This window comes from Tupaia chinensis, unplaced genomic scaffold, assembly GCF_000334495.1.
Source record: "Tupaia chinensis unplaced genomic scaffold, TupChi_1.0 Scaffold000322_1, whole genome shotgun sequence".
Lineage (NCBI taxonomy): Eukaryota > Metazoa > Chordata > Mammalia > Scandentia > Tupaiidae > Tupaia > Tupaia belangeri.
In genome coordinates, this window is record NW_006159816.1 from 3,582,802 (window position 1) to 3,598,210 (window position 15,409).

General features: G+C 35.3%; 1 protein-coding gene across 6 annotated transcripts in view; it reads left to right on the forward strand.

Annotated features, from left to right (window-relative positions):
* The window catches only part of ZNF385B (zinc finger protein 385B), a 366,382-nt gene that overhangs the window by 269,559 nt on the left and 81,414 nt on the right, over positions 1-15,409 (forward strand). For all 6 annotated transcript variants that reach the window (XM_006151637.3, XM_006151639.3, XM_006151638.3 and 3 more), the window contains one exon: positions 11,935-12,045. In XM_006151637.3, the coding sequence (XP_006151699.1) occupies positions 11,935-12,045 (111 nt within the window). The remainder of the gene's footprint in view (positions 1-11,934; positions 12,046-15,409) is intronic.

Genomic DNA, 15,409 nt, shown 5'->3' on the forward strand with positions numbered 1-15,409 from the left:
GAATATTAAATGACATAGAAACAAGCAACTCATTACTTTTTTAAAAGAATTATTTAACTTTGTTTATTTTAATTTGACCAGAGAGGGACAGAACGAGAGAGAGAGACATAGCGAGAAAACAAACAAGCCACCAGGTCTGGCACTGGACCATACTTGGCCATGTGGGAGTCCAGCACCCTTAACCACCACACTGCCTGCCAGCCCATTTCTTTTCAATTCTCTTGTGAATCCAGTTTCTGATTTCATTGCTCTAGTGTGTTCTAAGGAGCTTTGTACTTACCGCGGGATTATGTAGTTCATTGTCAACTACTGGGTCGTTGCAAAAGTCATGATCACATTTGCATAGAAAAACAGAAAAACACATCATGACTTTCTGACAACCTAATATATGTGTCTGGGGCTGTTTTTGTTTGTTTGTTTTTAAGTTATGAATATATTTGAATAATGAAAAAAGCGTAAGTATTTTGAGGACAGTAACTTGTCCATAGACAAAAACATGAATAGAATGTATCATCATATCTTCTTCTGGACTACTAAAATTCATAATAGAGGTAATTTCTTATTATTTTCTAAAAGATTTCAAGTAGCTTTTCATTTCCCTTACCCATTTTGTAATTTTTATCAGATTCCCTCAAAAGGGCAACTAATAATATTTTATGAACTTTTTATTATCATTGAAAGTTGTAACAGATATTTCAAATCTGTATGTATAGTTTGACTAGAAACTACTTTAGTTAAAAGAACTAAAGAAGATAGTTCTTCATCTTGAAGATAAAATGAAAACCCTTTCAGGAACCTTCTTCATAATCTGATGGAAAAGCACCTCTCTTTCCTAGTGGTTTCTTGTTACATTCAAATATTTGCTTCTTTAAAAAGGAAACAAAGAAAAGCATAGGGTTTTCTGAGAAGACATAATTCAGCTGATTGATAACCTTAATGGTCTTCTGCATTGAAAGTGGCAGTTGCAATTGAGGTTGAGGTTGGGCTGGGGTTTTTTAATACATTAACCAATTGGACTTCTCAGTATGCCTTTTTCAAATCTGAGTATGTGTACATAGGCGATAGAATTTTCATTTTAAAAATTCATTTAGATGAATTCATCTAAAGCTTGAACGGGACCATCAATACTCAGCACATTGCTGGGTACGTGTGCATTGATGGCAACAAGGTGTAAGTGAACGTTCAGTTAAGTTTCATACCCATTACAGAAATAAGTTGAAAGTCTTACTTGTTAAACTGAACATTTTGAAATGCTCTTTGATGTGGCTTCTTAAATTACCCAGCAGCATAACTACAGCTGTGCTGCATCATTCTTGATCCTTGGCAGCATGGAAAATCACCAGGCCTGTGGAGCCAGCCAGGAAAATGGAACATTTTACATTTGTACTGACCATATTTGTCACATACAAAGATCTACTGTCCGAGTTAGAGGTTCAGCTTCAGTAAGGTTCACAGGTCTAATCTCAATGGCATCTCGCATTAACAAAATAACTACTGTCTGAAAAAAGACCTTAAAATATATTTTTTTCCTATTCAAAACAGTTTAAAAATTATCTATCAACAGTATCAGGAGGTACCACTAAGGAAAGAGAGAATGATGACTCCCAATCATCCATTGGTTTTTAGCTTTTCTGCTTTTATCATTTGATAGCTTTTTCAGGTTCTAAAAGCATTAAAAATGGATAAAAAATTACTTTGTAACATCTTTACCAACAATTGTTAGAACCTAGATAGTATATGTGTTCATTTTAAAAACAGAATGGGTAACTCATGGCCATCTTGCTATCCACTAACCAAGTAGCAGCCCAACCACACCGTAAAGAAACCTACTAGGAAGGTCTCCAGGTGAGACATGTCTAGTTCTTAGAGCTTATCCCTAGAGAACTTCCAAGACGCTCATTACCTGTGTTTCCCTGTCTTCTTGGGGATCTGATCATATTAGTGGCTTTGAGATTATGCGTTGTTTTGATACTTGGTAGTGGAAGAAAATCCTGTGCAGTTGTTTCGCAGATCACTTTGAAAGCAGAAGAAAATCCCCCGTGGTCTACAGTTTTACCAATTGTCCTATTCTGAATTCTATACCAACTTCTCTAACTCATGGAATAATGTCCCAGACATATTGTGTATGGCTTTACAGATAAAAGTATCTGAATCATAGTGGGTACAAGACAACCAGAATGATTTTAGTAATTATCTGTGCCAAAATACTGTTTCCCATTCTTCTGTTTCGGGTTTTTTTTTTTGTTTTTTTTTTTTCATGGTATCTGTAACACTCTGAAAATGCCTTATTTATTACTTTAGATATTTAGGTCTCCCCAATTACTTGAATGTTGGATTTTTGTTGTTGTTGTTGGAGAGACAGCACAAGAGGGACGCAGAGGAAAAGAGAGAAAAGACAGAGAGAAGTATTTTTGGCAGGGTTTCTTTCATGTCATGGTCTTCTTGTGCCTGGCTTCTTGTAGCAAGGACCAAAGGCTTGCACCACTGCCCCAGGCCTGTTCGAGTTTGGCTAGAAACAAAACCCAGGCCTCCCACAAGATCCTCACCATTAGGCAGTAGCACCTCCTGCCTGTGCCAACTTGGCTGCACCTAGATTGTCCTATTTTTGAAGGTTTTAGTATTCACTCTATATCCCACTCCCAGAACAGTGTATGACAGGTACTTATTCATTTTGTTAAGTTAAACATTTTTCAAGAAAAATAGGGTAAATGTATAAACCAATTGGAAATTATGCAGTTTTAAAAGTGTGATATATTGGGAAGGAATAAAAATTCCCAAAGACACAACTGTGTATTTAAGTTGATTTGAAACTCTTAACTTCTGAAAAGATTGCATCTTTTACTATCATAGTAATATAGAAAAGGGAAATTATTTTACATAGTTACAAAATCTCTTAGCATTCTATATATTTCTTTTTATTCTACCAAAAACCAACCAGCAAACAGAAACCTGAAAAACCAAAAAAATAAGATGTAATTCCTCCAGAAAAACTGCCGGAAAATGCAGACTTTAGCCTTCCTTTTTATTTTTTTTAAGATTTTTTTAACTTTATTTTTTTATTGTAATTTGACCAGAGAGGAACAGAGAGAAAGAGAGAGAGAGAGAAAGAGAAAGAGAGAAAGTGAGAAAGCAAGCCTCCAGGCCTGGGACTAGAACTGCGGTTGGCCACGTGGGAGTCTAGAACCCTTAACCACCAAGCCACCTGCCAGCCCCCTAGTCTTCCTTTTAAAACATATCTTCAGAGACCAGCAGTTGGCATAATGGGTATGTTGCTGGACTTCCATGTAGTCAACCGAGGTTCAAGTCCCGGACCCAGTGGATTAAACTCACGCCGGGCATGTGTGTGCATACGTGCCCAAGATCCTGAGAGGAGTATGGAGGAGAAGGGATTGCGGTGTGGCCATCCCCCCTGGGGGGTGATTTCTTGCTTTCTGTCTCTCTGTCTCTCTCTGCCTTTCTGGTGAGTGTACACGCCCTATAGCAGAAACCTCTAAAAACAAAAACAAAAACAAAACAAAACAAAAAAACAAAACATATCTTCGAAATAGATAACAGGATTTTTTTTCTTATTCTAGTCATCCTTTTTGTCAATGGAATACACAACTCTTATTTGATGAGTCTCAGAGCTTTTCAAAGAGGGCCTGACAATGTGGAATTTGGATAAAAGATCATCGTTTCCTGAATTTATTGGGTCATTGGAAAAGTCGTGACACATTTTGCATAGAAAAACATAGAAAATTACGTCATGACTTTTCTGATGTCCAATGTTTAAAAAAATGGAAGAACAAAATGAAATGCTAATCTATACTCTACTTTGATAGCTGTATCATCTCTGGGCTGGTAATATTTTCTACAGAGAATGTTGATTACCACTACAGATCCTCCAGAAAAGCAGGGAAAGATGAAATCCTGGGGTCTCCCTTAATCTGTGCAGCAATCAGGTACTGCCAATTGTCAGCTAGCTTCAACGTACCTGACAGCCCTCAATATTTTGAGAAAACACGAGTACTGTAGGAGCAATAATAATAATAATAAAATCTCATTATTGATCTGGAACTTAGATATAGTGTGACTTGTCTATTATCTTCTGAAGTGTGTGTTATTTTAACCTTTATACCAGTTCGAAATGACTGGTTAGCTTTCTGCTAGGTAATGGCATCACACGGAAGAGGGTCATAGTTGATGCTGTGAGTAAGGCACTGCCAATGTGTGCTTTCAGCCAGGAGCCAGGGATTCCTGGGGTAAGCACCTTTCTGGACATTTGACTCTTGGTTTAATCAACCATCTGTGTGGAGAGTGACATGCCATTTGTCTTTCTTTCAGCAGCCTTGATGGTATTCAGGTAGGCCCTGTCAGGGTGCTCTGGGTAGGAAAGGCAGCATCAGCATGGCGAGTTTCTGCTTTCACACATTCCAGATGCAAAAATGCAGGTCCCATGGTAGCATGCAACCCGAGTGAAATGTTCCATGTGGTTTATTTTTATTGAGCCTTCTGATTTGAAATCCAAACTTGTACAAAGCTGTATGGTTACATTAATGTTGCCAAAAATATAAATCCTTCCTATTTCTTGATCTTTGAGGGAAGAAATTTGTCATAGATGTCTCTGTTCTGTTTCTATTTAAGTTTTTAAGGACTTGAAGAACGCAAAACAAACACAAAGGCATATGGTCAGAGTCTATAAATATGAAAGTCAAAACCTTGTTTTGAAGTAACTTTAGAGAAATGTTACCCGTCAATGATAGAGTTATCATTTCTAAATGTGTTGCTTCTTGAATATTTGAACTTCTCATAAGTCTGATATTGAAAAAGGAGAGGTTGGAAATAGTTATCCTTTTCGTTCTACTGGAATCCAGTAATATCAAGATTTAAAAGTTGATGCTTAGTCAAACTTCCCAAAAGCCCTACATCACAAGGTTCAGTAGCTGAGGGCTTTGCAGTAAATCGACCACAGGTGCAAACAGTAATGGTCACCTGCTAACAGGTACTCTCTACATATCACTAGGCCTTTTTTTTTTTTTTTTCTTTCCCTGTGTGCAAATCCAACAGTTCTAATGGAAAAGAAGACAAGAAAGCCCAGATTTTTATTTACGGTTTTCCTGAAGTGGCACAAAAAGAAATGTGCTTATCTGAAGTATAGCAGAAATGGATGAGAAAGAGAAAATATAGACTCATTTCTCCAGGAAACTTTTACTTAAACACCGACTAGACCTATTGTGTGGTTTCCATAGGCAGCTTCCTTCCAAGTTGCAGAAGTTTTAGGGGGCACTTGTCTTTTCTTCCCAAAGCTAATATCCTACAACAGTGCTAAATACAGCTGGTGTTCTGACACCCAGCCTCCCTGGCAGTGTTCTTTTTGCAGGGAACAGTGTGGAGACTCCTCCCTGAGAATGAAACCTAGCTTTAGCATCTATAAACTCAAGGATGATAAGTTATCAGACCTCTCAAAGCCTCAGATTCCTCATTTGTAAAAGAAAGTTAAGATATTTGTGGGAGGGGGGCCAGCAGTTGGCGTAATGGCTATGTAGCTTGACTCCCACGTAGTCGACCATGGTTCGCGTCCCGGACCCGGTGGCTTAGAACTCACGCCGGGCGCGTGTGTGTGCGTGCCCAAGATCCCAAGAGGAGAATGGAAGAGAAGGGATTGCGGCATGGCCATCCCCTCTGGGGGGTGATTTCTTGCTTTCTGTTTTTCTATCTCTCTCTGTCCATCTGGTGAGCACATGCACCCTACAGCAAAAACCTCTCAAAAAAAAAGAAAAAAAAGAAAAAAAGATATTTGTGGAACACAGATATGGTTTATTAGCTGTTGATGAGAATGTGTATAGTATTCTCATCTGGACTGAGATGTATATCATGCTGGGTAAAGTTTCTTTACAATCTAAATGATGTATAGCAATTGAATGTATAAATAATAAAATAAAATAAAATAAAGAAGGTTAATAATCACATTTGCTGTGATTTTTATAAATGGAATTATCCTTGAATACAATTCCCAGCACATTTAAGTATATCTGAAAATGGAAGCTGCTCTCCTGATTTTTATTACTATTAATACTTGACTAGAAAAAGGAATTGAAATGGCAAATATCCCTAGGAAGATAACACACTGATATCGCTGTTAAAGGGGAGGATTCTGGATCCTTAAAGTGTGAGGAAATCAGAAAAAGGGAAAAAGCCCTAACTAGGGGGTAAGACGGAGGCAGACCTTTCTGTGCCTTCTCATGCCTCATTATTTTGCTTATTGCATTTTTCAGCTTCCTCTTTCAGAGAGGTTTTACTGTCCTTCTCACTCTTTAACTTTTAAAATGATGTCCTTTCTCGTGTTTGACTCATCTTTCCATCTATTCTGCAACAGGATCTAAAACATCCTCCAGAAATGTTTGTTGGATGGCTGACTATAAATTTTAAAAGTCAAAAGCCTGATTTCTACTTCTGTTTATTCGAAAAGCTAGCAGGGCCTACTGTAATGCATAAGTGCTTACCAAACACTTTAGAACATTGGTTAAAATAGATGGTTGCGTTTAAGGTGCAGTTTCCCATCTTTTAAAACAGTATAGATAAAAGAAAGTCCTATGTAATTCTTGAGTGTTCTTTTGGCTCTTTAATGGGGTGGTACCCAGTTGACTCCCATTCCCAGCTTTATTTGTGGGCTAGTTAAAACATTTTGAGACTCTGATGAGAATTTACCATTTAAATTTCATGCCTCTTGAAGAGTTATTTGGAATAGTTGAACAGATTTGTAATTCTACATTCTTTGCCTAAAGTTCCATATAGCAAAAATATCTAGAGTGTAAATATAACCTAATATCATGTCAACGTAGCCCCATCTTAGATTCATCCTACCTTTACTTGAGTATGACAGTGCATTTTTTTTCCTGACATCTAGGTTTTTATTTGAAGCTGCATATATTCACACAAGATTGCTTACACTATGCAGATGTAAATTACTTTTTGGTATACCCAGTAAAGATAATAACCTTAAAAAAATTCACACAAATTTGTAGTCCAGGGACCAGCAGTTAGTGTAGTGACTATGTCGCTGAACTCCCATGTAGTCGACCACAGTTCAAGTCCCAGACCTGGTGGCTTAAACTCACATTGGGCGCGTGTGTGTGCATGCCCAAGATCCTGAGAGGAGAATGGAGGAGAAGGGATTGTGGCGTGATTATTCCCCCTGGAGGTGATTTCTTACTTTCTGTCTCTCTGTCTTTCTGGCGAGCACACACACCCTAAAAATAATATATATATACATTATATATATATATATAATGTATATATATATTATTTTTGAGAGGTTTTTGCTATAGGGTGAGTCCGCTTGCCAGATAGACAGAAACAGAGACAGAAAGTGAGAAATCACCCGCCAAAGGGGATGGCCATGCCACAATCCCTTCTCCTACGTTCTCCTCTCGGGATCTTGGGCACACATGCATACACGCCCGGTGTGAGTTTTAAGCCACTGGGTCTGGGACGCGAACCGCGGTCCACTACATGGGAGTCCAGCGACATAGCCATTACGCTAACTGCTGGTCCCTGTTTGTTCTTATTTTGATATCGAATATGTAATAGATGGTGTGATGAGGCTAGCTCCATTAATTCATTTTATAAGTACCATAATATGATAGTTAATTTGTCCATACATAGCCTCCAATTAACTCCTCAATTCCTGCTAACAGCCGCAATCCCATCTTTTATTTTTATCACCTACCAGTTAATTGCACAAATAGGTTTTGCTTTTCATTTCTGTATGACTTTTATTTTAAAAATATCTAGCATTAACTCTTGCTGCTTTTTAAATTAGTAAGCATTTCAGGCTTTTTACTCCAAGATGGGCAAGGTAAAGGAATTTTTTAAAAACTTTTTTGTTGCTATATTTGCTAGCCTCAGAGATCCAGACAAGACACGTACTTCTAACTTACTTTTTTTAGAAAAGAAGATGCTTAATTTGAGACCAATAAATTCTGCCAGGTAAGCAATATTGGTAGCTAGAGCAATGTGGTAGGTTTTTTCCTTAGGCTTTATTATTATTTCCCAATGAATCATAATTTTCTCAATCCATAGCTTTTTTGTTTGTTTGTTTTTGGAGAGGTTTTTCCTACAGTGTGTGTGTGCTCGCCAGAAAGACAGAAAGAGACAGAGAGATAGAAAGCGAGAAATCATCCCCTGGGGAGGATGGCCACACCGCAATCCTTTCTCCTCCATTATCCTCCTCTTGGGATCTTAAGTACGCATGCACATGCACCCGGCGTGAATTTAAGCCACCGGGTCCGGGACACCAACTGCAGTTGGCTACATGGAAGTCCAGCGCCATAGCCATTACGCCATCTGCTGGTCCCACAATCCATAGTTTTTTATGCATTGTGAACTGATAGAAACTAATTTATTAAGACTATTTAAAAAGGCATTTGTTCGTAATTATGCATATTTTAATAGAGATTTTTGAAAGTATTTTTAAAAAAGAGATGGAGACAGAATGTTTGGAAAGGAGGAATGGGAGAGAGAGAGAGAGAAGGATGGGAAAGCAGCAGGAAGTAATGACAGATAATAAGGAAGGGGTGAAAGGACCGTGTTCATTTAGTTGATGTTGCCAAGAAAGTGGGGATTATGTATACGAACTAGAGAAGCCAATTCGAGTAAAAGGTTCTTAAAGGAAACTCCTTAGTTCACTTTCTGGAGAGCAGAATCTGGGAACTTGCCTGCCTTTCTGTTTGGACTACTCTGCCACAGTTGACCTTTCAGGGCAGAACACTCTCAGCCTTGGGAAAATGAGGGGATATTTCAGGTGCAAATGTGAGATTTGAGCTGAATAAGGTTATGACGGGAGTTATATGAAAAATTTTGTAGGAAGCTATTTCAAAAATTTAAAAAGGAACATAAATAATTTTAAAAATTGCTAGGAAAAAATCCAAAATTTTCAAGTTAACTCAAGTACTGATTATAATTTCATTCAGTCAGCCTGGAAAAGTAACAATGCTAGGGACAATACCCAGCAATCTGTAAGGGAAGAGCAACGTAAATAGATACTGTTTCTCAGATATGGTATTACCATTACTAATTGCATTGGTATGACTAATACTAATTTATTAATTTTATACTTGTGAATACAGTCATATTCACAAGTATAAAATAAATATGAAGAGAAAAGAAAAAATGTAAAACGAATGTTTATATCAAGGATTGTATCGGAATTGACATAGACATATTAGTTTACTAAATTTTTTTTTTTAGTTTACTAAACATTTTGAACTTGATGTTTTTTTAAATGATAGAATGTGTGTACCAGAGAGAGAGAGTACCAGAGAGAGACAGAGAGAGAGAGAGAGGAGAGAGTGAGGGAGAGATGGAAGCACCCTTGATGGGATTTTGTCATACTGCAATTCCCCTCCTTCAACCCTTAACTCTTCAGGATCCTGGGCCCTGGAGTATGTGCACAGCATATTTTATCCGGCCAATTCCAGGATCTGGAACCCGTGGTCACCATATGGCTTCCACTCTTGGAGGGCACCTGTGTTACCTCTGTGCCATAGCAGCTGAGCCTAGAACTTGATTTTTAAAATCTATCTTTTGCCTGTGGTTCTACATTATGGTATGGGAACAACTAGTATATGTGTATGTATTTCAAGTAATGAGAATTTTAAATTTTAATGCTAATTTTTAATATATTTTTGAAATGAGTAAGGGAAAAGAATGTACATTAAAATTATGATTTCGTGAATATATATGTTCTGAAAGTATGTTTTAATATGATTTAAAGAAAAAACATTAGTATGATGAAAAAGAATGAAAGTGATATACAGAAAACAGGTGTTTGAGAAATAATTATAAGATTTTACCCTATGTAGTCCATATGTCACCAGGTGGGAAGTATTTCTCAGAGACACAGATCAGAAATTATCTCAATAAAATGCTCTTGTTTTTAACTTTGAAAAAAAGTAGTTTTTTTTTTGTTGTTGTTGTTGTTCTTTTTTACTATAACATTACTATTAGGATATTTATTTATTTATTATTTTTAAATTTTCTTTCTTCTATTTTATTTTATAATTTCTTATTGTTGTACATCTTTATCAGAAAAAAATATTAACAGACACAGGGATAGGGCAGATTGTGGAATGGCATATCACACTGAAGTATTCCATTTTTAAGCATTTCTAAACTGATTTACCATCTCTAGTAACTATCATAAAGTACAGTTTCATAGTTTGAAAATAGATGGATGAGATTTCAGTTTATGTACTTATGACTAAAATAAGAAAGTGAACTGGGATTTTAATCTCTGATTCCTTGAGACTTTGCTGTTTGGAAGACTTATTATTATTATTCTTACTAATAAAACTTAATACAACCAATTATGACCTTGAACAAAATGGTTTTGTTTCCTAGATTTTCCAGGAATGACATTTTTTTGTTCAGTAGTTAAACATAATACTATAATATATTTTAAAAATTCTCTTTTACTTTTAAAATTACTTGTACATAAAATTGATATTTTTTCAGGCATATACAGTTCTATCAATTTAAATCCATGTATAGATTTCTGTAGCCACCACCACAGGCAGGATATACAATGATTTTATTACTTCAGATAACTGCCCTCTTAGCATGGGATAACTCCCTACTATAACTATTTTTTTTAGTGAGACTGCATTGTCTTGTCATTTCTCTTAAATTTTAACAGAAAGTTAGCTAATTTACTCTTCAGTAGCTCTGTAATTCACCCTTCCTAAGTCCTTCTAATTGCTAATTTTGCACTTTGTTGATTTATAATCATGATCAGGGACAGTATTTATTTCTTCTCTCTATCAAATATCATCAACTAATCCACTCTTAAGCTTTAACCTCTGGAGATTTCCTAGATGATGGTGTCAGTGGATCTTTCCTCGTTCATGTTGCATCTGTTTATAACTATTGCCTTGTACATCATCTGCATTGTTTCTTGAACTGACAGGTGTCTGAAATGAATGCTAGAGATTAGTATCTGGAACACACGAAAGAATCACTGCTGTCTCTGTTTTTATAGGCTCTGCAGAGAGAAGTGTTTTCTTTTGTTAGTTTTGCTAAAGGGTGTATGTGTGCATGAGAGAGAGAGGGGGAACGTGAGAAATCATCCCTCTTTCCCCCACAGGTGATGGCCATGCCCCAATCCCTTCCTCTAAGCCTTCAGTTCTAGGACTCAAACCATCCAGCTGACCGTACAAGACCTAATTGTCTTAACCACTGCACCACTAGCTGGCTCAATAGAAATGCTTCTTTTTCTGAGTATTTTAATGTCTTTGTGAGAATTTTCTCACTGTATATTTCTCTGAATATGTATGATACATGTAAGTCCAAATGGGAGAGGCTATACATCACAGGCTATACATCACAACCTGACTTGATCAATATTCAAACAAAGATCGCATAAGACTCTGCTGTAGGCATTAAAGTGTACAATTGTGATATACATTTCCAGTACAATGAATTTCAATCTATACTACATGAAAGTTGGTAAGTTATTTTAAAATAAGGGTCAACATTTTTTCGTGCTGAGAGTCTGTCATTTATAATTTGCCATAACCCAAAATTGAGAAAGTTAAGTATTTCTGTAATCATTGTCGTTGGTCATTTGACATCATCATAAATATTATTACCTAATACAGGAATAATATTAATAATTAAATTTTAATCCTGACCTTTAGATTTTAAGTTTTCTTGTTTTATATTTAAAGTTTTTCTAGGTTCTTTTTATAGATACATGATTTCTTGGGATGTGGCAATTTTCCTGTGGTATTTTTGTGTGTCTATTATGATTTTGAAGCAGCTTTGTTTGTTCATTTTTGGTTTTGTCACTTGTTTTTAATTCCTGGAAACAATTGCATTATTATTGAGATATATTATACTTGTTTGAGAGTTAAAATTTAAAATTATACATTGACTATTTTATCATTTGCTCTTCAGATGGATCCTGTGCAAAAAGCAGTCATTAACCATACATTTGGGGTATCCATTCCCCCGAAGAAGAAACAAGTTATTTCCTGTAATGTGTGTCAACTTCGCTTTAACTCCGATGTGAGTATTTCCTTTCATGACTCTCTGTGGTTTGTCGAGCTGAAAATCTGATTGGTCTGAATATGTACATCTCTTCATATTCACATACTCTGTGGCAGCCTCTACTATTGGTGGCCTGTTTTATTTCATTTTGCCAGATTTCCAAGGAACTTGGGTTGAGTGCTGAAAGCTTAAGTAAGAGAGTAAGTGGATAGTAAGTGGGTAACAACAAAAATTAAGAATTTCTCTGTGTAATCAGTCTCACATATATACTTAATCTCACCAATTATATGTGCCTGTCAAAAATATCTGGATAGATAAAATATGAAAAAATGTCTTAAAATGCAATGAAAATATTTAAAAAATAGTCCAAGGCAATGACTACTGAATAAAACCATTGTATTGCTCTTGATATCATATCACATTTTACGTGCATGCCAAATTTTGTTAAATACTTCAGAGAATAATTTACTGTAGGATTCAGATTTCTCAGAACATGAAAATGCAGGAAAATCTTTAAAAATTATTTTACCTAATCAATGTAACCATCATAACCATCCTGCCTAAAAAAAAAGTAAAAATCAATCTCTTTTATGAAAGTAGATTTTTAAAAATACCAATAAAATAATAGAAACATAAAATAATATTAGAATATGAGGAGTCTGCATAAAGTTCACTGAAAATACATATTATGAAACACTTAGCATGGATTTCAAAATTTGTACACCAAAATAAACTCATACTTTAAATTCATTTTCCATGAATTTTTAAAATTCTTCTTGTATTTGTAATCCCCAATTATGACATAAAGCCAATGACAAATGCAAATCAGAATCTGAATGCTGCATATTACATATGTATATACCATTAAATAATATATTGATAATTCTACATACAAAGCATAGTAAAATCATAGTCATTGGAAAATAATTTTATGAATTATGATAAACATATTATTTTGATCAAAAGTTCATTGAATTTTTTTGTTACCTAATAAAACTCCATATTTAGAATTAAAGTTTACTCAAATAAATTGAGAAATATTTATTGTTAATTCACTTGAAGTCTCAATATCGTTAAGATGTCAGTTCTCCCAAATTGATCTATATACCTAGCACAAATTCTGAAAGATTTTGTTATTTTTTTCTTTATAGAAAAATAATAAACTCTATAAGAAAGTTCAAAGTTTAAAACATACATTGCTGGATCTCAATGTTTACTGTAAAATCTACAGTAACTAAGACTGTGAAATTAATAAAAGAACGGTAGACATTTGATAAATGGAACAGAATACAGAGTCCAGAAATAGACCCAGATCTATGTAATCGGTAGATATTTAACAGGTGCAGAGCAAGTTCAATGGAGAATGTTTAATCTTTTTAACAAATAGCACTAGAAAAATTGGATATGCATATGTAATTAAAAGAAAAAAAAACAGAACCTTGACTGCTGCATTATACAAAACAGAAAAAGCAAATCAAATGGATGATGCATGTAAGTATAAACTTAAAAACTTGAAACATCTAGATGAAAACATACTAGAAAATCTGTTTGAGCATGGATTAGGCAAAAACATTTTTAGATACTAAAAACAAACTGTGAACCAAAAAATATTAATATATTTAAATACTTTTTAAAAATGTATACTTCTCTCTTTAAATGGCACTGTTACACTTTTAAGAAAATGAAAAGACTGGCAGAGTGTACACCAAATGTGTACATGCACACCCAAAATCCCAAGGGGAGAATGGAGAAGGGATTGGGGCATGGCCATCCCCCCAGTGGGTGATTTTTTGTTCTTTCTCCCCACTTCTCTTTCTCTTGTCTCTCTTCAGTGAGTACACACACCCTCAAGGCAGGAAAAAAAAAAGAAAAAGAAGTACTGGGAGAAAATATTGGCACCTGCCAAAGGACTTACATATAAAATATACAAATGGCTTATAACTCAATAATAGATGATAAGTGCACAAAAGATTTAAACAAACACTTTACCAAAGAACAAATACAAGTAAAAAATAAGACCATAAAAGATGTCCAGCATGATTAGTCCTCATGAAAATACAGTTAGATACTATTATTTCTATGGGAATGATAAAAAGTAAACAAACTGATATTTCCAAGTGGCTAGGATGAGGAACAGCTGGAACTCTTAAACATATTTAGGGAGAATACAAAATGGTACAGCCACCTGGGAGAATAGTTTAGCAGTTATTTGTAAGAAATTTTATAAGGTTATAAATACATATCCCATCTGACCCAATGATCCCACCAAAACATGTGAAAACATTCATTCATATACATGTGCTATTTAAAATAACTTTATTCATAATTGCCCAGAGCAGGAAACTATACACATGCCCATTAATTGATGGATGGATAAACAAACTGGTATAGCCATAGAGTGGATTCTCTTCAGCAATAAAAAGAAATGTACTGATACCTGCAAAAACATGGATGAATCTCAAAGGCAGTGTGCTAAATGAAAGAAGGTAGACACAAAGACTATATTCTGTATGGTTGCATTTGCATAACTTTCTTCTCAAAAATGAAACATCAGTCAATGGTTAATAGAGGTTGAGAATGGAATTAGAAAATTGGCCACAATGGGATCTGAAGAAACTTTACTAGGTGATGAGAGTATTCTATATCTTTATTGTTGTAGTGGATACATTATTATCCCACGTTTTCAAAATTAATGGAACTGAATTCCTAAAAAAGGAATTTTACCAAATGTAATGTGTACCATAGAAAATCTGACTAGAAAAAATAATGATATGAGCCAGGAAATATTTTATATATAATTTATGATGGAGATATAACGATGAAAAATATTAGCCTACAACATTACTACTAGATTAAAGATACAATAAAGGACTTTTGCAAGAATAGACAGAATAATAAATATTAAAATAAATCTAAAGGTACTTAAAAGTTTTACACAGTTATTTTCTATCATCTGAATGTCCATGGTAATATAAGGTAATTAAGTTCTCTATAACTTTATGAATATAAAATAAAAATGCTCACTACTTAACTGACCACTTACAGAATGAATGCCCTCTGGAAGACATGATTTATCATTTTTTTAAAAAAATTTACCAGAGGGCACATGAACTTACCAAAGAGAGATGGAGAGAGGGGAATGTGAGAAATGGGGGGAATGAGAGAGTACGGTGCTCCTTCCCCATGAGGAGTGGTGATACCACAGTCCCTTCTCTTCCATTTCTTTCTCCTTTCAGGATTTTGTCACACATGTGTGCTCACTCATGCCTGTGTGTACACACACACACACACCTGATGTGTCTTTCAGGCCGTGCTATCAGCCATGCAGGATCCAGCTGCCTTAGCCACCATGTGGCCCGCTGACTTGACATGCTTTTATACT